At 53.6% G+C, this 23,728-nt stretch overlaps 1 protein-coding gene across 1 annotated transcript in view; it reads right to left on the bottom strand.

Annotated features, from left to right (window-relative positions):
* Positions 1 to 8,226: 8,226 nt before the first annotated feature.
* MYBL2 (MYB proto-oncogene like 2) overlaps positions 8,227 to 23,728 on the bottom strand; it is a 39,329-nt gene continuing 23,827 nt past the window's right edge. The window contains exons 8-14 of the mRNA XM_023626603.2: positions 21,732 to 22,145; positions 19,424 to 19,563; positions 14,117 to 14,216; positions 12,529 to 12,642; positions 11,070 to 11,174; positions 9,395 to 9,544; positions 8,227 to 8,752 (exon numbers count right to left, since the gene is read on the bottom strand). Coding sequence (XP_023482371.1) covers positions 8,624 to 8,752; positions 9,395 to 9,544; positions 11,070 to 11,174; positions 12,529 to 12,642; positions 14,117 to 14,216; positions 19,424 to 19,563; positions 21,732 to 22,145 — 1,152 coding nt within the window. The 3' untranslated portion in view covers positions 8,227 to 8,623. The remainder of the gene's footprint in view (positions 8,753 to 9,394; positions 9,545 to 11,069; positions 11,175 to 12,528; positions 12,643 to 14,116; positions 14,217 to 19,423; positions 19,564 to 21,731; positions 22,146 to 23,728) is intronic.

Raw genomic sequence — 23,728 nt, 5'->3', positions numbered from 1 at the left:
AGAGCTGCGGCATGGCCGAGGCAGGAGGAGAGAAAGGGGAGCTACACTGGGCCAGGAGGCTGCCCTGCAGACGTTATTTTATTACGTCCTGGCCGCTGCACTGTGTATTTTTATTTCCAATACACAGATACGAAAAGTGAGTCTCAGAGAAGCTAAATAAATTGCCTCGGTTCACAAAGCTAGCAAGCGGCAAGTGGCCCAGTGAAATGGAGCCCATCCCCACAATTCCACTCCCAGATATCTATAAACCAGAAGTGTGCACAGGAGTTTGCCAAAAGATGAGGACAAGCTATTCATAACACACTATCTGCTTTTTTGTTGGTGAGGAAGATTGGCCCTGAGCTAACATGTGTTGCCAATCTTCCTCTCTTTGTTTGAGGAAGACTATCACCAAGCTAATATCTATGCCAATCTTCCTCCACTCTGTATGTGGGACAGCGCCACAGCATGGCTTGATGAGCGGTTTGTAGGTCCGCATCCGGGATCCAAATCTGTGAACCCCAGGCCACTGAAGTGGAGCACGCAAACCCAACCACACTACCACCAGGCTGGCCCCATAACGCACTATTTGTAATAGCCAATCCAGAAACGCTCCACGTGTTCTTCAGGAGAGTAGGTAAATTATGGAAAAGTCAGACAATGGAATACTATACAGTCGTGAGAAGCAGCAAACTAACTACCCAAGTCAACATGGGTAAATCTCACATAATGTGAAATTCAGTTTACACGATGTTTAAAAAAGGCAAAACAAATCTATGGTGTTTGAAGTCAGGGTGGTGTTTACCCTTGGTTGGGGGACGGGGTTTACAGGGTGCTCGTCGTCTTGTATTTCTTGATCTGCGTGCTGATTACGCGAGTGTGTTCTTTGTGAAAATTCATCCAGCTGTCCACTTGGGGTTTGTGTGGTTTCCTGTACGTTGAACTCCACGGAAAGTCTTTAAAGACTGACCCTGTACCTAACGCATCTGCTTTATCTACTGCACGACCCCCCTTCCCAGGCTGGTAAGTACGAAACAGACGATTACATGGAACAGGGCACCACTAAAGCGCCAGCCTTCAAGTCCAAGACTGGGCTCGAGTCCTGACTTGACCACTTTCTAGTAACTTCCGCTCAGAGCAGTCAACTGAAACAAGCACATGAACTTCTCCTTTGCAGGGTTTCTTGTGCGTGAGAAAGGAACGAGAAGGCATTTGGCAATAACATCCTAAGAGCCATATTTTCTGAGCCCCGAGGGGGTGCCAGTGTTCTCTCCAACCCCTTCAGCAACTCTGAAAGGTTCCGGGTTCTCCCACTCTGTAGCCGAGGAGGCCAGGGCTCGGAGCAGGAAAGAGTCACAAGCTGTAACAGCCAGGCTGGGATTCACACCCAGGACTGTCTGAGCCCAAGTCAGAGCTTTATCCACGGCTGCAGGGGAGGCACGGAAAGCTTGCCCCGAGTCCCGGAGGACAACCAAGACACGGGCACAGTCACAATGGCTCTGGATCCCCCACTCCTTCATCCCACTCGTTTCTAGCAAAGTTCCAAGTCTTCTAAGTCCCTCCCCCACCCTGCTAAGCCCGGTGCATGGCTCCTTTTCCTCAGGGCTTTTTGGTGGACATGAGTCTACCTTCTGTATCAGCTAGTTACTGCCACATCAATGCTGAGTAACAAACCACCCCAACATTCAGTGGCTTAAAAAACATTCTTATCACGTGTCATTTGGGGCTTGGCTAATCTAGGTCCACAAAAAGAAGCAGACAGAAAAACCAAGATGTTGGGTACTTGGACAAGAGGATTAGCATGTAACAAAAATGGGACACACTCTTTTCAGATGCACAAGGAACATTTTCAAAATCGATCCTATGCCCGACCGTAAGGCAAGTCTCAACAAATTTCAAAGACGTGAAGCCACACAGGCTATGTTTCCTGACTACAGGCGAATTAAGCTGGAAATCAACAGTTAAAAATGACAAAGCCTTCCCCACCCCTCTGGTCCTGGCTGCCCCGGGCTTCTCTCTCAATCACATCGCTTCACGGCAGACGCAACGCTTACTGAGCGTCCACTGGGCTCAGGCCTGGGCAGCTCTCTGGACACGGTGCCAGGACTGTCTCAGAGAGGAGACAGACCTCCTCCCAACTGACCTTTCTGGAGGGCGTTTGAAACTCAGGCTCTGCCCCTGCGCTATCAGACTGTCCCATTCGTTACGTACTTTAACCTAAATACCTACGGCTTAGCCCTAGTTAATATATAAGTAAAATACCTTCATCCTGACCAGCTGGGACCGCCGGTCTGTATCAGTGAAAAGTTTGGTTCTCAGTTCATATCAAAACTCAGCTTTAATTTCAAACATGTGTGGCCAAGGGCGGAAACATGAAATCCATCTGAGAGAGAGTTAAATCACTATCATCACTAAATCAGAGGCTCGGTGATCTCTGGAAACAGCTGGAACACAGAACTGATTCACGCTCAAGGCAGCCGAGAAAGCGGCGAGTTCAGGCAATCAGACGCCCAAGCTAACCCTGGCCTGTCAGCTACCTGTTCTAGGACCCCGATGTCCCCACAAACCAGCTTCCCACGCACCCTGGTCCTTCCTTTGGTGTCAGATATGACAAGGGGAGAATTTTCTCTCTGGGTAAAGAATCTTTTTTTTCACAACTGCTGTCCATCCATGGAGCTGGATGCCGAGCAATAGAGTCACCTCTCCCCATCAGTGGAGGTGTTTGAAGAACGGCCAGACAACAGCATGACGGGACTGCTGAAGAGGGGGCCTGGGAAACAGAAAAATATTTCTAAAGGACCTTCCAAGACCTTCAACAAATCTGGGCCACTTTCCCCGCTGCTGCGAACACATCAATGGCCACCAGGTGGCGACAGAGTCACACCATCATTGCAAAGGCTTTAATAACCCAGAATAGAGGTTTCTCGAAAATACCAGGAATCTAATTGAAACAAAACGTAAACAACTAAAATTAAAGATAGGATTACCATACGATCCATCAATCCCACTCCTGGGTATGTATCCAAAAGGACTGAAAGCAAGATTGCGAAGATATTTGCACGCCCATGTTCACAGCAGCTCTGTTCACAGCAGATGAGAGGTGAGAGCAACCCTAGAGTCCGTCAACTGATGATGGATGAGTAAAGTGTGGTCTGTACAGACAATGGAATAGTATTCAGCCTTAAAAAGGAGGATAGTATGCTAAGTTAAAAAAGCCATTACAAAAAGACAAATACTGTATGATTCCGTTTATATGAGGTTCCTAGAGCAGTCAAATTCACAGAAATAGAAAGTAGTGGTTGCCAAGAACTAGGAGGAGGGGGAAATGGGGAGTTGCTATTTAATGGGTACAGAATTTCAATTTTTCAAGGTGAAAAAATGACAGAGATCTGTTGCATGACAATGTGAATATAGTTTACGCTAGTGAACTACACACAAGAGGTTAAGACGGTAAACTTTATGTTACGTATTTTTACTGCAATTTTTTTAAAAAACCCATAAACAACTGAGTCTGGCATGGAGGAGAGATCTGGGATTGTCTGTCATGAGAGAGACTGCGAATCAGACCTTCAGTCACTGTGTCCCCGGGCACCCCAGGACAGGTAAGTGTCGATGGAGAACATGTTCTGGCACAGGGCGTCCTGCATATGGGAGGGGGTGGGGCATGACTCTGGGAAGAGGCCTCCAGGCTCTTGAAGGGGTTGTGTCTGGGTGGCTGGAGTGGAAGAAGTGGGAGATTCCACCTCCTGAGACACACGTACAACTCTCAGACCATGGACAATTTTTGGTCAGGCCCTGTGGCCACACAGCAGAAAGCCAGGTCTCCCCTTGGCCTTGTCAAGAGAGCGACCCCACCTTGAGTGGTCTTGATGAGAATCAAGGCTGCCCCTGCCCCGAGGAGAGAAGTCCAAGGCATCCTGCCCTACATACCGATCTATATCATCCTCCAGGAAGCATAGGACATCTCGACCTGATCCGATCTGATTCTTATCTAAAGTTATAGGACCACCCGATAACCAGACCCCACATGAACTGATACCATTTTAATGACTTTTTTTTAACATAATCTTTCCTTTGTCTTGTAAAGAAATAACTCACATACCTATGCCTTATAAATTTAGCCCTGCCCTCAACCCATTGCAGCTCTTACTGTCCACGGGTCCTGTCCCCATGCTATTCCATGCTATTCTCTGAATAAAAGAGCATGACTGCCAGAACTTGAGAGTCCAAGAAATTTTTCTGTCAACTCCTTGGCTTGCTGAGCCCACATCAGTCTAACATGGAGATTCTTAGCTCAGGAATGCTGAACAATGGCCAGAGGATGGCTGATCAGGGCCGGCCCAGTGGCGCAGCAGTTAAGTTCGCACGTTCTGCTTCGGCAGCCAGGGTTCGCCAGTTCAGATCCCGGGTGCAGACATGGCACTGCTTGGCAAGACATACTGTGGCGGGCATCCCACATATAATGTGGAGGAAGATGGGCATGGATGTTAGCTCGGGGCCAGTCTTCCTCAGCCAAAAAAGGGGGATGGGCAGCGGCTGTTAGCTCAGGGCTAATCGTCCTCAAAATAAAAAAAAACAGAAACAGAGGATGGATGATCTTGCTTGGTTTTCACTGTTCATTCAAGAAATATTTGTTGAGCACCCTCTGTGGGCCAGGCACTGATCAGGTGCTGGAGATAAAGCAGAGAACATGATGGTGTTGCCCCAGCTCCCTCAGAGGTTACATGCAAGTGGGGAGGGTCATACAAGCAACCAGTACAACACATGTGTAATTGCAGCTGGGCCTGAGGCTCCTGGGAGGCGGGGGCAGGTGGAGGGGACTATCACCATGGAAACCACATGGCCAAATTGCCCTGAATCTGCCGGGACTGACTTGGAGTGAGTGAGGCTCTAGGAGGTGCCATGGAAACCCAGGAAGAAGAAAAGATAACAACAGCCCTAAAATCTCCAAACTTTGAATTTGATTAATAAAAAATATGGGACCTTATGTTTTTTACCCCAAGCGAATGAACACATCAGTTATCTCCCTGCCACTCAAAGTGCTGTCCCCAACTCAGCATCACCTGGAAACCTGTTAGAGGTGCAGCATCTCAAGCCTCAGCTGAGAACCTCCCGGGTCAGAGCCTGCACTTTAGGAGGATCCCTAGTAATCCATGTGCAGATCAGAGCTGGAGAAGCACTGTGTTAGGATTAGCAGGGCTTCCCTCCGAGGAAAACAGGGTGGACGAGAGGCAACTTCTCCTTTCTGATCTATGCACTTCGACATCATCTGAATTTCGTGTAAGGCTTTTATAAGTTAAAAAAATAGACAAATATCTAATAAAACCATCTTGGAAAACAATTCCCCTTATTAAAAGGGAGATATAAAAATGCAAATAAATGTTTTACTGCATATCTCAAACATTATAAACAAACACCCCGTACCTAAACATATGTGCCCACAGCTTCACTGAACGTCTTCACCTCCCAAACCCTCACCAGGGGGCTGGCCCGCTCCCAATCCCCTACAGCTTCCTCAAAGTGAGAATGCCATTCTCCCATCCACGCAGGGTTCTTCACAACTGGGAGGCGATCTGCTCACGGCCAGGCCGTTCCTCCACCCTGTGTTGGTCCAACCTAGGTTTCAACCATCGGCTGTGGCCTCCCCCTGCCCCTAGTCCCCGCCCTTTCCTCACGGAGGACCAGGACACCTGACCAATTCATCCTGGACCCCCAAGTACCCACAGTCCCCGTTCCCCATGACAGCATTTCTATCAGTTACAAACCATCCCAAAACGTACTGGCTTAAAACAATACTGATTCATTATTTCTCATGAGTCTGTGGTCAGCTGGGCAGTCCTTCTGGACTGGATTAGATTGGGTGAGGCTGGATGGCTCAGGACAGGGTCTGAAGACTCAGCTGGGAAAATGGGGAACTCTCGTCTCCTCCAGCAGGCTCCCTCACAGTGCCTCGCGTGGTAATTGTGCAATTCCGTTGGGCAAAGTAAGTCACGGCCATGTGACCTACTCAAGGGTGTGGCTGCAGAGAACAGCGATTCACTAGGGCCATTAAACGAATAATCTCCTGCAGCCTCTATGCCTCTGACCTGCTCACCTTCACCTCCAGCCACCAAAGGCCAAGCCACCATCAGGACCTTGCCAGAACACTCACCCTCTGCCATCCTGACTGAAGCATGCGTTTCCCTCCTACTCTCATCTCCCAGGGGTTCCCAGCCCTCCCTCTCCTGTACTCCCTGAACTCAGAAGCTCGCTGGCTAACTCCCTCTTGCTCTTCACACTGGCCCAGCCAACACCGGGCCCTGGATGAACCCAGATGGCCAAGTTCTCCAGGCCACCCACAGGCTGTGTGCCCCAAAACTTGTGCTCAAGAAACAGTGGGCCCTCGGCACTGACGCAGTGCACCCAGTGCCCCCTTCCCAGGCAGGCTGTCCCTCCTGGTCCCCATGGTGGCCAGGGGCTGTGTCCAACCTTCTCACTCAAACCTCTCTCCTCCTCTTAGCACTCTGCCTGGCCCCCTTGCTTTTATCCCCCTGCTGTATCTTTCTTCAAAGTCCCACGACCTCTGGCACGTTTGCATAGTTTTGTTTATAGTTCGTCTGCCCTCTCTAGAATCTAAGCTCCCTAGGAATAAGGTTGTTTGGGGGTTTTTTTTCACTGTTGCATCCTCAGCATAAGAACCATGCCTGGCGCATGGGTGAGGAGGGGCGGCTGCCAGAGGAAACCTCCATGTGTTTATTTAATGCAAGAGGCAGAGGACAGCTCCAGTGCAGAGCTCAGAAGTCTGCGGCCGCCGCGGCCACCTCCCTCGGCGGACAGGGAAGAGGTGCAGGATGAACCCCGAGAATAGGTGGGCAAGACCACGGGGAGCAGGGGCACGAGGCGAACAGCCTCTGGCGTGTTGTAGGCCAGTTTGTCCAGTGTAGCTACCATCCACCCACCTGTGAATCTCCCACAGGTCGTTGTTAAAATCCCCATTTCCAGGTTCCACCCCACGAGCCTCTGATCAGCCCCAGGGTGGGAGACTTGGTGGGCAGGCGGTCCCAAGGCACGCTGCATCCAAGTGTGATCTGGGTGTTCTACAGACTGAGCTGTAGTGGGAACCCCAGGGATGAAGGGACCCCGGGCCCCACTCTCACTGCAGGACAGGGGTTGCCCATTAATGCTGAGAGCCCCGTAGGTCACCAGGGGAAGGAGTTTGGAGTGAGGGGAGTCCAGACCAAAAAATCAGCAAAGGGACAGGAGTGTGAGGCAGGCATGGCCCCTCCACGGAACAGGCTGGAGCATCCGTCTCGGCCACACGGGCCACACGGGCTGCAGGAGGCAGTGTCCCATCTCCACTTCAGCTCTCAAGAGCAGGAACCAGGACACAGCCAGGCTCAAACCAGGCACAATGATGTGTGACTGGACAGGGGCCACCTGGGGAGGGTTCTGCATGCTGAGTGACAGGAGCCCATGTGCAAGCTCGGCAAGGCAGGGGTGTGTCTGGGTCAGACTTGAACCCTGGGGTCCTAACTCCCACTCTTTCTCTTTAGAGGATGGGGGCCCACAGGCAAGAGGACCTGCCCCAAGTCTCCCTTGGGAGCCAGAGGCACTGAGCAGGGTCTAGGTATGGTCCTTCCCCAGGTGGGTGCCGCCTTGCAGTGAACTGAGACCTCAGCCCCCAGGGATGGCCACACGCCCCATCCCATGAGCCCCACTGCTGAAAACCTCACTCCCACATCTAGACCTTCTCAGAACCGGCGCCTGCCCCCCTTCAATCCCCAATGACTCTTCCCAGCTACCAGCCAAGGACGACGGTCCGCCCACTGGGCCATGACCAGGGACACAGCCCCGGTTGTCACTGCCACCATGGCCTTGGGGAGTGAGGGCCACTGTGGCAAGCAGGTTCTGCCTAGGTGCTGGTCACTCCTTGTTTACCAGTCTGACCTGGAGGCTGGGCTCATCACAGGCCAGGTCAGCCATCAGTGGCAAAGGCCAAGTTCTGATGCACAACTTCTCTCACCCCCACCCCACAGGCAAGAGTCCTCGGGATTTTGCAGACGCCCACTGGGTGCAGAGATGAGAAACGGCTCTCAGAACACTGGGCCCTCTAGTGTATAAGGGTTCACAGTCCCCAGGCCTGGGCTGTGCAGACAAGGCTGCACTGTGAAGATGAGAGCAAAGGTCCCCACAGCCCTGGGGGCCCCAAGGACAGTTGCCAGGGAAGCATGAGCAGGGCCCAGGAGAAGGGTGGATGCCAGAACAGCAGAAAGAGAAAGGTAATTTTATTCTTTCAAGAAGATGCACCAACAGGTTGAGGGGAGGAGCACGCTGGCCACGTCCCCCGTCCTAAGCAGGGGTCTGAGATGGGGCCAGGCCTGCCCAAGGCATGGGAGAAGCTAATGGGGCTGCCTGCGGCACTGGGGAGAGCACTGAGCAGGCCCAGGGTGGGACTTTGTTCTGTTAGCACCAGGAACCGCCCGCAGCCGGACTTGGAGACAGGGCAGGGGTGGCCCTGCTGTCTCCACCTGAGCAGTCTGGGGAGGGGCTGGCGGCAGAAGGCTCGCTGCAGGCGGTCACCTGAGTGTGAGTCGCAAATTCACTGACCCCCTTGGTCCCCCAGCCCCCTGTAAACATGAGAATGGGCTCGTGACCACCAAGCCCCTCAAGACAAGATGAGGGTCCGCGATGTGTGGCTGGGCTTCAAGCGGCCCAGGAGCTGCCGGGCTTTCTCCTGCATGAAGAGCTGGTCCCTGGTCCCCCCGCAGGCCACCGTCTTCCAGGCGCTGGTCATCTGGGAGGAGGTAAGAGGGTTATGTTCCAGGCAAGGACAGCATGCTCCCAGCGAACCCTGGCAAGCCTGGCCGGGGAGGGGTGGGGGGCATTTTTATGACCCTCTCTCTCTCTCCCTCCCTCCCTCTAGAAGCCCCAAGTCTTTTTGTGCTCTCTCCACCTTCCCGGTGGCCCTGGGGAAGTCATTCCCATCTCAGGGCTTCCTCAGCTGTAAAGCAAGGAGGATGAGCCAGACAACATGGCTACCCTCCATGCTCTCCGTGTGGCACCAGTCTCCACGTGAGGAAAAGCTGCAGCCACACAGGCTGGTGAGGAGGAGGGGCGAGGAGTTCATACATACAGATGCTGAGATCTGGACAGCCAAGGGCAGCCCCTGCCCTCAAGGACAGACATGTGCTAAGCCACCAAATAGAGACAGTGACCTGATTACAAGTAAGACTGTGTCATAAGTATTGGGGGTGGGGAGGGTGGCTCCCCAGTAGGTGGGTTCCCTGAGGGAGTGGTGTTTGGACTGAGATCTGGAGCAAACAGAGCCACAGAAGAGCATTCAGGCAGAGGCAGCAGCCTGTGCAAAGGCCCTGAGGTGAGAAGAGCAGCAGAGCAAGCCCCCAAGGGTGATGCCACATGTGTGGCTAGCACTCACAGGGGCGGGTGCTGGAAAGTGGCTTCTGGGCTTCAGGGCGGGCACTGGCTTCTCGGGCTTGGCCTGCAGGAAGCCCTGGTTGAGCAGGCTGTTGTCCTCTTTGATGCCTGACAGGATGAGGCTGGAGGAGCTTGATGGGACATTTGTCGGCTGAAATCAAAACCAGGTGAAAGACTCAGCTTTTTGCCACAAGCTCTTAGTGGGAAGGAGAAAACACCTCAGCCACATCCCGGCCCCACCACCTCCCGGCTGTCGAGATCTTGGGTAGAACGTTAACTTTGCTAAGCCTCAGCCCCTCTTTCATTTAAAGATTAAGTAAGAAAACTTCTCTAAAGTGCCTGCTTCAAAGCCTGGCACCTAAAATGCCCAGTGATGCTGGTTCCTTTCACACGAAGCTGGTTCCTCCCCTGGAGCCCAAGCTACTCTAGTTTCTCCAGGTACCAGCAACATCCATGGGCAGTCAGAGACGCCTGCCCCGACCAGCCAACACGTGGAGCGGCACAACAGCCCTCAGGCCTCCCCAGGCTCCCCGCTCTGCTCGGCCTTCACCCTCTAGTCTGCTGGGCTCGATGCCCTTCTGACAGGCAGGAACCTCAGGCTCAGGGGCCTCAGAGAGCCGAGGGAGCAGGTGCTGGTGTCCGCACTCAGGCCAGGCCCACCCTACTCCAAAGCCTGTGCTCTGAACGGCTTGCCGGACCATTTTTTCTTCTTGGTAATTATTTCATGTGCCCGAGGTGGCCCCAGCCCCAAGTCTGGCTAAGTCTCGGCCCAGGGGGATCGCTGGCCAGAGTGAGGCTTCTCTGCATAGACTACGGGTGCAGCAGCCGTACTTGCAAGGCCTAATCAGGCAACTCTCTGTCCTGTGACCCCCACACCACGCCTCTCACGGCCTCCCACTGGGCGCCAGGGCAAGACGGGCTGGCCATCGTCAGCTGCAAGGGATCAACAGCATGGCCTGGTTTCTGGGACCCACGTCCTGGGCAGGCAGCAGCAGCCTTCCTGAGGTCGGCCTGGGCAGCAGACAGCACCCAGCCCAGGGTGACGTGCCTCGAGACCATCTCTGGGGTCACCCCCATGAGCAGGACACAAGGGAAGGTGCTGGGGACCGGGATCCAGGGTTTTCAAACATATTCTAGCAATGCAACTCTTGCCAAATAAACCTTCTGTGAAAAACAGGAGCTGGGCTGCCCTGATAGAAGCCGGGGGCTGCCCAGCCCGACCCCCCCATCAGCTCCCTCCCTGCCCAGCCCGACCGCCCCCATCAGCCCCCTCCCTGCCCAGCCCGACGGCCCCCATCAGCTCCCTCCCTGCCCAGCCCGACGGCCCCCATCAGCTCCCTCCCTGCCCAGCCCGACCGCCCCCATCAGCTCCCTCCCTGCCCAGCCCGACTGCCCCCATCAGCTCCCTCCCTGCTGGCCCAGCCCGACCGCCCCCATCAGCTCCCTCCCTGCTGGCCCAGCCCGACAGCCCCCATCAGCTCCCTCCCTGCTGGCCCAGCCCGACCGCCCCCATCAGCCCCCTCCCTGCTGGCCCAGCACCCTGAAGCCTCTGACAACCACCGGACCACTCCACCTCCAGGGCCCTCTCCACAGCTACAGGGTTCCAGGGGCAGAAGAGCCCTCGGCAGCTCTGGGAGGACTGGCTGAGTGCGCGGCTTCTCCCTCGGACCCCTTACCAAGGACAGAGCCTTGGGCAGCGTGGACACCACCAGCTTCACATCCTCGTCCACGATGTCAAGGGCCAGAGACTTGCGGACCTTCTTGATGGGGCTCCGCCGCAGCTGAGGGTTGGGGAGGCAGGAGGCGGTTAGGGCAGGCGTTCGGGACTCCCATGGGTCCCTATCAGCACCTTGACGAAGCCAGCCCTAGCTGCCCTGGTCACAGACCGGGCCCCGCTGCCTTCGAGCAAGGGGGGGGGTGGGGGGTGGGTGGGGGACCAGGAGACTCCGGCCGCATGGCAGACCCTGCGCCCAGGGTAGACTGCCCTGCCAGATGCTGTGACTGGAGTGAGAACACAAATGCCAGCCTCCACCCAGAGACCCACTCCTCATCCCTGAATGGACCAAGCACAGCCCCCAAGTCTCTACCATCCCCCCAGACAGGCCCAGCAGAGAATCATCCAAGTTACACCTGAAACACCCACCCATGCGCGAGTAACTCAGAGACACAGAAGCCCACAGGACACAGGCCCATCACAGGTGTGCCTGGCCCACCGATGCGCCTCCTATAAGCAGGTGAGGCGTCAGCCCCAATAGCAGGGAGGGGCTCTGGGTCTAGCACTCAGCCCCTAACCCGGCGGTGTGCCCCAGAAAGTGCTGCCCCTGCTCAGAACCACCATCCAACACGAAGGAGGCCAGGGAGGGCCTGAGTCACCATCTCTCTACCTACACACCCCGGGGCCCAGCCCAGTGGGTCCCTGCCCCTACAACCTCCGCCTGCCACGTTCCCATCTTCCCACCTCTCTGCAGAGGAGACCATCTAGGAGAAAAGGGGCACACAGACAAAGGGGTCCCCAGAGTCTGTCCTGCTATCAGGAAACAACACACGCAGTGCAGCGGGAGAGAGGCTTCTGGGCTGGCCTGGGGGGCCCCTGCCTGCTCTCCTAAGCCAACTGTCCCCCACCTGGTTCACGCGGCCCACACACCCAACTGGCTCCATCTGTAGGATTTCCCTCGGAATCCTCTCTTTGTGACCCTTTCTACTCCCTTAATGCCAAGCATATGGAAAGCAACCAGTGTCTGTCTAGTGTCTGTCTCCATCCACTGGACTCGAGGAGGGAACAACCACATCAGGGTCTGAACCACTGCTCTATCCACCCCATCCAGCCCACAGCCCACTTCAGAAGGGTCCAAACACAATGCTTAATAACTAAGGGACCAGTCCAAAAGCAGGGGCAGGGATGGGGTGGTCCCAGGCCCCAGGGCCTTACCTTAGTCGGTTTCATCATTAACCACTCAGGGGAGCAAAGGGCATGGGGCCACAGCTCCACTTTCCCCAGCACCTCATTTCCATCAGCTGTCCCCAGACCCACCCCCCGTCCCACTGTCTCTCTTCACCCTGCCATGGCTCCACCCTCCCCTGCCCACGGTGCCAAGGCTGGTGGCCAGGCGCTCTCCCACCCGCCCAGCCACTCACCCCAGCCTTCCTCTTCTGCTTCTCCGGCCTCACTTCGTCCTCGACGATGAGCTCAAGGCCGGCCTCGGAGCGTAGCACCTCCTTCAGGTCCTCCTCCAGGTGTGGGGTCTGGGGCTGGGGGCAGGGCAGCCCACGTGAGGCTCCGCACCCGGCTATGGGGCAGGGCCTGCTCGTGGGGAAGGCAGGACAGACCCCACCACGCTTCGGCCGTCCCAGGCCATGCAGGAAGGGGGCCTAGTCCCAGGACACTGGCTTCATACACATCGTTCACGACCATTAATGGTTCCGTCCTGGACAAGTGGACACTGACCTCGACTCACTGTGGGCTGCTGTGGACTAGGAGTGTCCCCACAGCACCCTCACACAACCGTGCGCAACAGCTGTCAGCTTCCTCAGGGTAGACACGGACGCTCAGAGAGAGCAAGAGCCTGGGCCAAGGTCACACAGCTGTGCAGTTAGGACCTGGACACATTCAACGCACACACTCCTCACCCCTTTGCTCTGCACTAATGGGGACACTTGGTTCCATTTCCCTTTCTCGGGCCTGGGGACTCCAGGTGACCTTTCTGGCCTCAGGCAGCAGAGACCAGGGGAGGGAGGGAGCTACCGAGCAGTAGCAGGTGTAGGTGCAGGGACACTAAGAAGTCACTCTAAAAGCCCCCACATGCTTTAACTACAGTTGCCAAGGTCAGCTTTGCCCTCTCACCCCGTCTGGAGAGCCTGCAGGTTTCGGAGCCGAATCTCCGCTTGGAAAGGACAGGGCATGCTAACTAGCGCCTCGCCTGGGCCCATCGACTCAGTCAGCTCCGTCTCAGGACTCGGGAGACCACAGCCCCGCTGGCTCTGGCCTTCACACGAGGACCCCACATAGAGGGGAGGAGGTGAGGGGAGCACTCCGCAGGCTTTGTTCACACGGCAAACGCTCCTCTATGACCTGCCCTTCTCTCACCTTCGACTGGTTTCTAAAGTAACTGCCTGTCTCAGAAAGCCCCGGTGTCACCTCTTTCTTTTCTCATTGGGGAAAGCATGATGGTCTCATGGTCTGGGAGGAGGGGGAGCAGGGCGGTCTGCACACCGCTGAGAGGGTACGTCCTCACCAGCCCGCTCAGCCCACCCATGAGTGGCTTTCCAGTGTTTTGTAAAGAATTGGCAGTTAAGCAAAAGGCTTCAGTTCGAGGAGCCACACGCCACCCCTCAAATTAGCCACGGCACCGGGCAGGTCCTCCTCCATTCCAACACCTGCCCACCTTCTGCCCAGCACTGACGACGTGCTGAAAGTACTCGCTACGTGTGCATTCATGTGTTTAGTGCCAGTCTCCAGCAGCCCACGCTCAGCTTCACCTGGTGCCACTGTCTCCAGTCCCAGCCAGTGGCTACCTGGCACACTGTAGGTGCTTGGGGACCGTCTGAGGAGCCGATGAGTGACTCTGCCTCGGTTTCCCCATTTACACAATTAGGATGTCCGCAACTTCTCAGGACTGTGAGAAGAATCCAATGCGACCTCAGAGGGAGAGGGCCTGTGAACTATAAACGGCTGGAGGAACCCAGGGGACCCCACTGTGCAGACCCACCTGGCCACCCCACCTACCAGGGGCTTTAGTGGTCCGTACTTCTCCAGGGCATTCTTGAAGGGGGTCGGCGTGTGGGGAGCATTGTCCATGGAGTACTTCTGATCTGGGGTTACAAACCTGCCGGGGCCAGAGGGGGAGGCTTAGCAGCGAGGTGGGGGGCAGACGTCAGCCGCTCAGCTGCAGGCTGCCTGCGGCCCCCACCTCCCCTCCACCTGGACCTCTGGCCTCAGAGGGAGGGAGGAAACCCCGGCAACACTCTCCTCCCCTCCCGCTCACACCCCCCTCCCATCCCCAAGGGGCTTAATCAGGGGAGGGTCTTGGGAGAAGGGCCATCCTCAGAAACAGGAAAGAACAGGACATAGTCTAAGAGGATCCTGGAGACCCAGGCAGGTGAAAGGATGGCTGAGGATGCTGCTCAGTCAATGGTCTGTATTAGGACTTCCCGTAAGACAAGGAAGGCCTGTGGCACACTGCAGGCCCAGAGAGAGGGGGCAGGGCAGGACGGCAGGAAGCCAGGAAGACCTGAAGACCTGGAGGGCACATGGCAGCAGCGTCACTGAGGAAAGGCAGGGCTGCCATCAGGTGCGAGATGGCGAGGCCAGTGCACGTGCTTAACTTACCCTCATCCCAAGTCTCCTCAAAGCGACCAGAGTGGGGAGAGAACTGTGGAGGGAAAGCTTTGCCAGAGAGAAACCTGGGAAGGGTCTGGTCCACAAGCAGAAATACTAAGAGCTTCTATCAGATGTGGCCCCACCAACGCGTGATTTCTGCCTGCGATGGAAAAGCCTGCTGGGGAAGGGACACAAGAGGCGCCTCACACCGGAGAGCCAGGGCTGCAGGTACAGGCCGGGCCAGCTGGTGGTAGCAAACTCTGGCTCTGATGGCAGGTGCCAGACCCCACCTGCACGAGGTCAGCGTGGCCTCATCCAGCTAGAGGCACCGCCACAGCGGCTCCCAAAGCCTCACTGGGGGTTCCTGAGAAACACGCCAGGTGGTCAGGAACTCGGGTGCAGAGGCCAACTCCCAGACACGCGGCCTGGGCCACCCCTCCAGCCACTTCCCTCAGCCTGCCAGACATTCCACAGGCAGATAAAAAGCTAGGACAAGTAAAACCATTCTTTTCTTCCTTCCTCGGGACTGAGAGATTAGACAGGGATCCACAGGGTCTCTTCCCAAATCCTTGCTCTCTCCCACACAGGAGACCCCCTGCAAGGCACGGGGCACAGAGACCCCTCTGCAAGGATGAGAAGCACCGGTCAGATGCAAACACCTTACAGTTGCTCAAGGGGATGAATCTGGGCCTTGGGACCAAACATCTCTATGGGACACTGAGCTTCTGCAACAAATGAGAAAGCTCCAGCACCTCTCTAATTCACGGTGTCAGCAAGAACTGAGAGCAACACGCGTGTTAGAAGATGAAGGGAGCCGACTTGAAAAACGAACACAGAAGTGGGCTTAGAGATGAAAAAAATGCAATTCTGTGAGCCAGAGGACTCGGCAGGTGGGAAAACGCAGAAAACCAAGTTGGTGAATCAGAAGACAATCCCTGACATTCTTGCAGAGTTCAAAGGAAATGGTTTAAGACGATGAACAGGAATAAGAGGAGGAAAAAGAGAGGCGTCTGTGTAGGAAGCAACGTCTAAGGTGGGAGGAAAGGAGCAGACACCAGCGAAACAATAATTAAAGAAATAACAGTACATTTTCCCAGCTCAAAGTTTGAGCCTTGAGTTTGAAATGAAAACCGGAGGAAAAAAGTTAATAAAGACATAGCATACGAACATACAGCCTGGCAAATCTCAGGAATAACTAAAAATAATAATAATAATAAAAAACCTACAAGGATCCAAGGAGAAAAAAAAGATTTGGGACAAAGGAATAAGAGCAGGACAGGTATCGGAATTCTCCATGACATAAACGCCATAAACGAAGCCGAGGCCATGGTTTGGGCCACAGGCATCCTCCCTCCAGAGTTCCACGTCCAGCCTCTGTGGTTGAACAACAGACGACAGCCCAGACCTCAGGAGGGACAGGCCTCACCCCTCCCTTCCGAAAAGAACTCGAAAAAGCACTCCATCAAACGCAGACAATTCCTGAATTTTAAAACAAGGCAAAGTTTGCTTTCGGGAACCACAAAAGTCTTAGGGGTGTTTGTTACACAGCTCAACCCGGCCCTGTGTCCCCGCTGACCCATGCGGCCCCTGTCCCCTCTCCTACTGTCCTTCCCCACACCCAACTCACTGCAAACTCAGCAGCCTTACTTTTGTTCATTAAACTCAAACAGCACGTTGCTACCTGGCAGCCTTTGCTTTGCAGTTCCCTCTGCCTGGATTCCTTTCCTCAGAACCCTGCACGACTCTCCCTCTCTGAGGCGCCATCCCGACCTCCTACCTAAGTTAGAAACCCCTCGCCCTTGCTCTGTGCTCCCCAGGCCTGTAGACCGTATAATCCCTCTGTGGTGTCCGTCTCCCTCTGAAACACCATCTACGGACTGTTAGGAAGCTGTCCCTTCCAGTCAAGCATGACCTCTGCAGGCAAAAATAAAGTGGGGAAGGTGGGATCTAAAATCAGTGGTGAAGGAGACAGAAAAATTCAGAATTAAGTCCAAATACCATTGCCTATTATGTCTTGCAAATGTCAAAAAGAAATTTTGAAAGGGAAAATAAGAAAACCAAAAACATCTTTTGTGGCAATGATCTGGATTTAAAAGATCTGCACTTCTGGTCAAAATCGAACATCAAGGGCCAGATTCACCCTCCTGCCTGAAACAATGAGGAAACAACACACGACGTGAAATGATGAAAGACACTGGACATGAGGCAAAGATGGAGCGAGCCCTGAGAAGGCAGACGAATGAGGAGAGCAGCTGCACTGAGACTCAAGGAACAGCACAGGAAGGGGCACAGCTGGAGCCCGGCAGGCCTGGAGCTCAAGAGGCGACGGCAAGCGAGTTCACAAGACACAGTATCACCAGAGACAAGCGAGGTACACACCAGAGATGGCAGAGGGACCTCCTTGAGTGTTAACCCGGGTGCTGATCTGTGCACACACCATATAAGGAGACTACCAGAGACCAGGGAAGAACCATCCAAAAAGCTCATCCAGCAGAGTAGTCAACACCCACCAGGGCTGGAAAAAGCGCTCCTTCCCACCAGTCAGACTGGAAATCCTCATCACTCACAAGCAGTGGGCAGAGACTGGAGGATCCTGAACCAACCGCTGCTCTGGTCCCACCTAATAAATCTTAAAAGCAAGACCCAAAAGGATCAAACTATTTCTCTTTTTTTGGTGTGGAAGATTGGCCCTGAGCTAGCATCTGTCGCCAATCTTCCTCTTTTTTATTCCTCCCCAAAGCCCCAGCACATAGTTATCCTAGTTGTAGGTCATTCTAGTTCTTCTATGTGGGATGCTGCCACAGCATGGCTTGATGAGCAGTGTGTAGGTCCACACCCAGGATCTGAAGTGGTGACCCCTGGGCTGCCAAAGCGAAATGTGTAAACCTAACCACTCAGCCACAGGGCTGGTCCCAGGATCAAACTATTTCTAAGTAATATAACTGCATCCCAGAACAAAGCTCTAAAAAATTTGTAGAAATACAAAAATACACAGTTCACAACAAGGTAAAATTCACAGCGTCTGGCATCCAAAGAGATATTACCAGGCTTACAAAGAAGCAGAAAGAAAAGTCCATCAACTGAAATTGACCCAGAACTGATACACAAGCTAAAACCAGCAGAAAGGAAATAAAAAGTTATCGTCGGTGTATTTCATATGCTTAAGAAGTGACGTAGAGACAGGGAGGGAATTTTAAAAGATCTACTTGAACATCTAAAGATGGAAACTACAAGGCCCAAAACCAAAAATGCACTGGAGGGGATTATCGGAAGACTAGACGTGGCAGAGAAAAAGATGAGCACACCTGAAGACACCGCAACAGGAACTATCCAAAATGAAACAGAGAGAGAAAAAAGAACGAGAAAAATAAGCATAACATCAGTAAGCCGTGGGAACCTCAAGGGGCCTAATATATGTGTAATTGTGGAGTCGCTGAAGAGGGCTGGGGGTGGAGGGCCCAGAGAATACATTTGGAGAAATAACAGTTGAAATGTTTCTAAATTTGGAGAAAACTATAAACCCAGAGATCCAAGAAGCTCAATGAACACCAAGCACAAGAAACATCAAGAAAAACACATTACAACACATCATAACCAAATTGTTCCAAACCGATGATAAAACTGTACAAGCCAGAAGGCAGGAGAGCAACCCCTTTAAAGCTGAAAACACCTGTCAACCTAGAATTCCATACTCGGCAAAAAATATCTTCCCCAAATTAAGTCAACTTTCCAGCTACACAAAAGCTGAAAGAGCTCATCCCCAGCAGGCCCACAGTACCAATAATGTAAAGGACGGCCTTCAGACAGAAGGATCTACCAGACAGAGACACGGATCCACAGCGGGGTGAAGAGGACGGACATGCTTCTTTGTTGGAAGAGAACAGAGAAGCCGGAGCAACAGCAGGTTATGAACATGGAGGAGAAGGAGCAGGGGAAAGAACAATCTGTTCCTTTTGTGGTGCCAGCCTATCTGATCAAGGGCTTACACTCAAGTCCTAGGATTCTGGCTTGAAAGGAGAACCATTTCTCAGGAAATGTACCTAAGCTAAACTTTAGGTCGACTGCTGAGACTCATTTCTGACCAAGGGAGACATGAATCCTTTCCGAAATTATGTATCATTACAAGGGTTAAAATCCTGAACTGATTCCTGAATCTCGTAACTTACTCGCGAAATAATAAACAGCGACGCTTCTCCTGCAGCAAATGTCATAAGCAGAAGCACAGTTACACAGCTCTCTCTACCTGGAACTCAGAGTCAGGCTGACAGAAGGAAGTAAACTTGTTGTGAAAGCCCGTCCAACAAAGCAGGTGGGTAAGCAAACTGTAGGGGCTTCAGAAGGTGAAAGCCTGTGCGCCAGAGACCGGGGTGGGGCGGGGAGGGGCCGGGGGCACTTTCCTCCTTCACATCAGGCTACTCAAACACAGTGGGTTTGCACTTGAAACTCATAAAAGATGGAGACTAAGTTTTTTGTGACAATCTGGTCTCTCTTCGTTCCTGAGATGAGAAAACCATCCAAGTGAAAAACGAAAATGAGGAAGAACAAAGGTGAGGCACCAGATTATATTGACAAAAAGCAAGAGATGTGGTGGCCAGAAGGAAAACAGTCTCTGCTTTTCCGCAGCGGCCCCTCCACAGCGATCCTGGGCCCCCAGGCCTCCAGGCCATCCACCGCTGGGGGAGGGGGTGGGCGGGCAGCGGGCGGCACACTCACGCGGCGTGTTTCTGGTGCAGGGGTGTCTTATCCCGGTGCAGGGGCGTGGTGACCACCACCTTCTGGCTGCACACGGGGGTGGATGTCAGCGAGGGGCTCTCCAGCTCCAGTGTGTCCTGTTTGTTCCAGAAGTTCAGAAACTGCCAGGGAAAAAAGAGAAAGGAAATGACAAACTAACAACCTGTGGGGGTGGGAGACACCCTGGAGCCCCTCCCCTGACAAGTGCCCTCCTGACCTGGGAGGACTCCTCCCATCAGAGAATAAAGAGCAAGACAGCTGGACAGGAACCCACCGAGAAGAAGCACGTAGACCCCTGGGCTTGTCACTGCCCCCAATCCTTGCTTTTGCCAGGTGGCGGGAGGTCCATCGCCCACCCCTCTTTGCTGCTCAGTGTGCAGTTAGGTCAAAGACAGTTGACTGTGTGAGAGCAGCTCCTTTTCAGAAGAAATAGGAACAGATCTTAAGCGACCCGTGAAGGACAGGTGACGATGGCAGTGGTGACGTTAACGTTTAGAGAGTGTCTCCTCTCGCCAGGGCTAAGCACTTCTCACCAAGCGTGTCGTGCACTTTTCACAGTGCCAGGAGGACTCAAACCCAGATCTGAGCCATGCCCAAAGCACCACCTCCCTGGCCTCTCTGCCCTCAAGGCCACCAGCAGCACTCAGGGCCCCTGCCCTAAGCGGGGTCCCTGAAGCAGGGTGGCCACCGTGGCCCGTCATCCTGGGCTGTTGTCCGGGCAGCTCAGGCTCCCCTCTTCTCTAGTCAGCAGCCCTCACTCGGGGCCTGCCACGGACGGAACTGTATCTCCCCCAATTCACATGCTGAACCCTTAACTCCCAGTACCTAAGACTGTGACTACATTTGGAGACAGGGCCTTTAAAGAGGCTTCAGAAGGCAAAACGAGGTCATGTGGGTAAGGCCTAATCCAATATGGCTGATGTCCTTGGAAGATTATAAGAGAAAAAGGTAAGAGATGATAAGGGAAAAGAAATTAGGACACAGACACACACAGAGGGAAGACCATGTGAAGACAGGGAGGAGACAACCATCTACCAGCCAGAGAGAGGCCTCAGAGGAAGCCAATCCTGCCTACACCTCGATTTCAGCCTCCAGAATGGTAAGAAAATCCATTTCTGGGGTGTAAGCCCCCAGTCTGCAGTACTCTGTTCCAGCAGCCAGAGCAAACTATCTCGGGGACTCTCTCGGAGACACCAATCACACCCAATACGTGGGCTGGGCCTCAATCCTTCCACAGCAGATGGTGGTGTAACATGTGCCACCTCTGGGCCTTGTTCTCTCCCACATGCTCACAGAAGGGAGCAGACCCAACAAGGCCCAAATCCTCTGCCTCTCCTTCCTGTTTGGGGACATGGAACTCTAGGACCTGCGTCTCGTCCACCCCCGAGTCCATCCTCTCATAGCCCTATCATCCCCATCCCCCTACAGCCCCCAGAGCAGTACATACCCCTCCGTCATACCTAAGGCCCTCTGAGGCCCCTGTCCCCATCTCCCAACCCCCTCCTGCCCCCACCTGTCACCCCTAGCTCTGGACTTTACACCACACACACTGCTCTCCCAACTCTGTGCCTTTGTTTAAGCCGATGGATCGACAAAACCCAGCTCAGACACCACTCTCCAGGAAGCCTCTGAGTGCCTCCCCTGACCTCTAGGAGAGACAGGACCCCTCCCCGGCCCTCCCCTAACGCTGTGTATCTTAGAGCCCGGGAAGCAGTTCCCAGAACACAATGAGCTCTCAACGACTTAGTCATCGCTATGACCGTAGCACCTTCCACACCACATTCCGATCAATTCATTACAGCCTGTCCCCAACACTAGCTATCCTCTTCAAGGGCAGGGCTGTCATCTTCACCTTTGCTCCCCAGTGCTGGCAAATCTGGTATGAAATAGGTGCTCGATAAATTGATTCTTTTAACAAATACTGAGTCCCTTCTCTTCTCTGCCTGGTTAGCACCCCAGCACAACCAATTCCTCCTCCTCATGGAAGCCTTCCTGGATGACACCCACCCCGAGACCAGATGCACTCACAGTACTGTAGCCTCCTTCGTTCCATTTATCATGTTTATTTGGGTCTGTTTTTATCAATTGTCTTCCAACCAGAGTGTAAGCTCTATGAGGGAAGGGCCAGGCCTATTTCTGCTCACCCCCATGTCCCAGCACTTAGCACAGGGACCCTCACAGCAGATTCTCAACACGTCCTGGTTGAATGGCGTGCGCCTGCATGTCAGGCCCTGTACTGGGCACTGGGAATCTGTAAACCGAACCCAGTGAGCAGGTGGGGTCCACACACCTGGGAGGGCGAGAAGGGCAAGGTCTTGACAGGTGTGCTCTTGGGGGTGAGGCTGTTGCAGGAGTCCAGGAAGGACAGGCTGGCGCTGTTCTCCGTGACGGGGGACAGGGCGACACGCCTCTTCTTCTGCCGCTTGAGCACCGAGGGCGGCGTGCCGATGCCCGAGCCCCCCACTTCAGTGCTGGGGGAGATGGGGATCAGCTCGCCCCGGCTGCTCCGGCTCAGGTCCGAGATGGTGTGGCCGTCCAGGCGGTACTCAGTCACGCTGGGCCCCGGGGCAGCAGGCTGGCGGGCTGGCGGGGCCTGCTGCTGCTGTGACGGTTGGGGCTGCACTGGACTGGTGGTGAGGCTGCCCTCTGTGGACGACTCCTCGGGGAGGTCAAATTTACTCAGGTCACACCAAGCGTCAGGGTCCTGCCCGGAGAGGAGGGTTAGGAATAAGTGCAATTACTCTGCTTCTCTACCAGTTGATGCAACAGGACTCATTCATTAAAGGGAAATACACGGGTGTCAAGTACAACCCCACAGCCCAGGAGCAAGCCTCATTAACATTTTCCCGCATTTCCTCAAGGATTCTTCTACGTCTGTGTATTTGTAAACATAACTGAAGGCATATTGTACATGGGGCTGCTTGCTCCGTTATTTTAAAAAATGTTCTAAGCGATCTATAATATATACAAAAAGCACAAAGAAAAATACAAAGAAAACTCAGATACCCATCAATAAGCTTAAATAAATCACTAAAACCCCGTGTCCGCCTCCCGGCTCACATCCTCTGCCAGGGCAGGCGACCAGTGCCTGAAGTCACTATTTCTCATCCTCACGCATTTCTTTACCACTTACACATGCCCCTAAAATCTAGGATTTTACATGTTTTTAACCTTAGTACAAACTGTTTCTATAGGCTGCTCTTTTCTCCATTTAAAATTATTATTATAATAACAATACTACCTAATTCTATTACCTATGAGTTAAATGTTTACTATTAACATTAGTTGTTATTATGATGAGAAATTTTCAACTTTTATAACATAATTTTTATGACTGCAAAATATTCCCTCACATGAATATATCAGTTACTTAACTATTCATTCCCCTTCTGCTGGACATTTAGGTTTTTCCTCTCATTTTAAAAAATTAACAGTAACATCTTTATGACTATCCTGGATATACATCTTCCCCTGCATTTTTAGTTATTTCCTTAATATAGATTAGTAGCAGTGGAAGTTGTGGCCCCAAGGCTGTGAAGAGGTTTAGGGGTCCTGATTTGCACAGTCACATTCCCGGAGAGAGGATGCAACTTGTGCTCCACGAGCCTGTCAATCACAGGTGCCTCCCTGGCGCTTCACTTGAGTTGTTTCCAATCCCCCAACGATCCCACCAGGGAAGCATTACTCTTCTCCTTTCACACCAAGAAACCCAGGCCAGAGAGGGCACAATCTGCCCGAGGTCACTGCGTTTCTAAGAGCCATTCTAAGAGGCAAACCCAGGTCTTCCCACCTCTGCCCAGTAAATTACAACCCAGCAGAAAGGTTTCTGGAGACAGAAGCTTCTGCTTTGGTCCTTGGAGGTGAGCAGACCTCGAGCCTGGTGTGGTCCTCAGGACCTGCAGAAGCCTGGGGCAGCTCATTCCTAGAGTGGAGGCCCGCTCAGGGCAGTGCTGACTCAGGCCCACACTCCCAGCAGCAAACCCCTACCTCGGGGAGGCCCCAGAACGGACGGCGTCTAACAGACCAGAAGCACATCCTACAAGGTCCGCCTGCAGGGCTGCAGGGAGGGACAGGCAGCGGTATTTCCGCAAATGCTGTAACTCCATCAGCCACTGAAGGTCATCATGGAAAGGGCTCAAACTTAGACCCAGACAGCAACGCCTGACTCCTAGCCCTGGCTGTGTGATGTTGGGTAAGTCTCCTAACCTCTCTGAGCTTGGAATTCCCTCATTAGTGATGGGTCCACCACCTACTTCACAGGGCTACTACAGAACTAACAGAGAGTGT

The sequence above is a fragment of the Equus caballus genome, chromosome 22 (genome assembly GCF_041296265.1).
Source record: "Equus caballus isolate H_3958 breed thoroughbred chromosome 22, TB-T2T, whole genome shotgun sequence".
Classification (NCBI taxonomy): Eukaryota; Metazoa; Chordata; class Mammalia; order Perissodactyla; family Equidae; genus Equus; species Equus caballus.
Note: the sequence above shows the minus strand (reverse complement) of the source record. Positions and strands in the feature narration are given on the sequence as shown.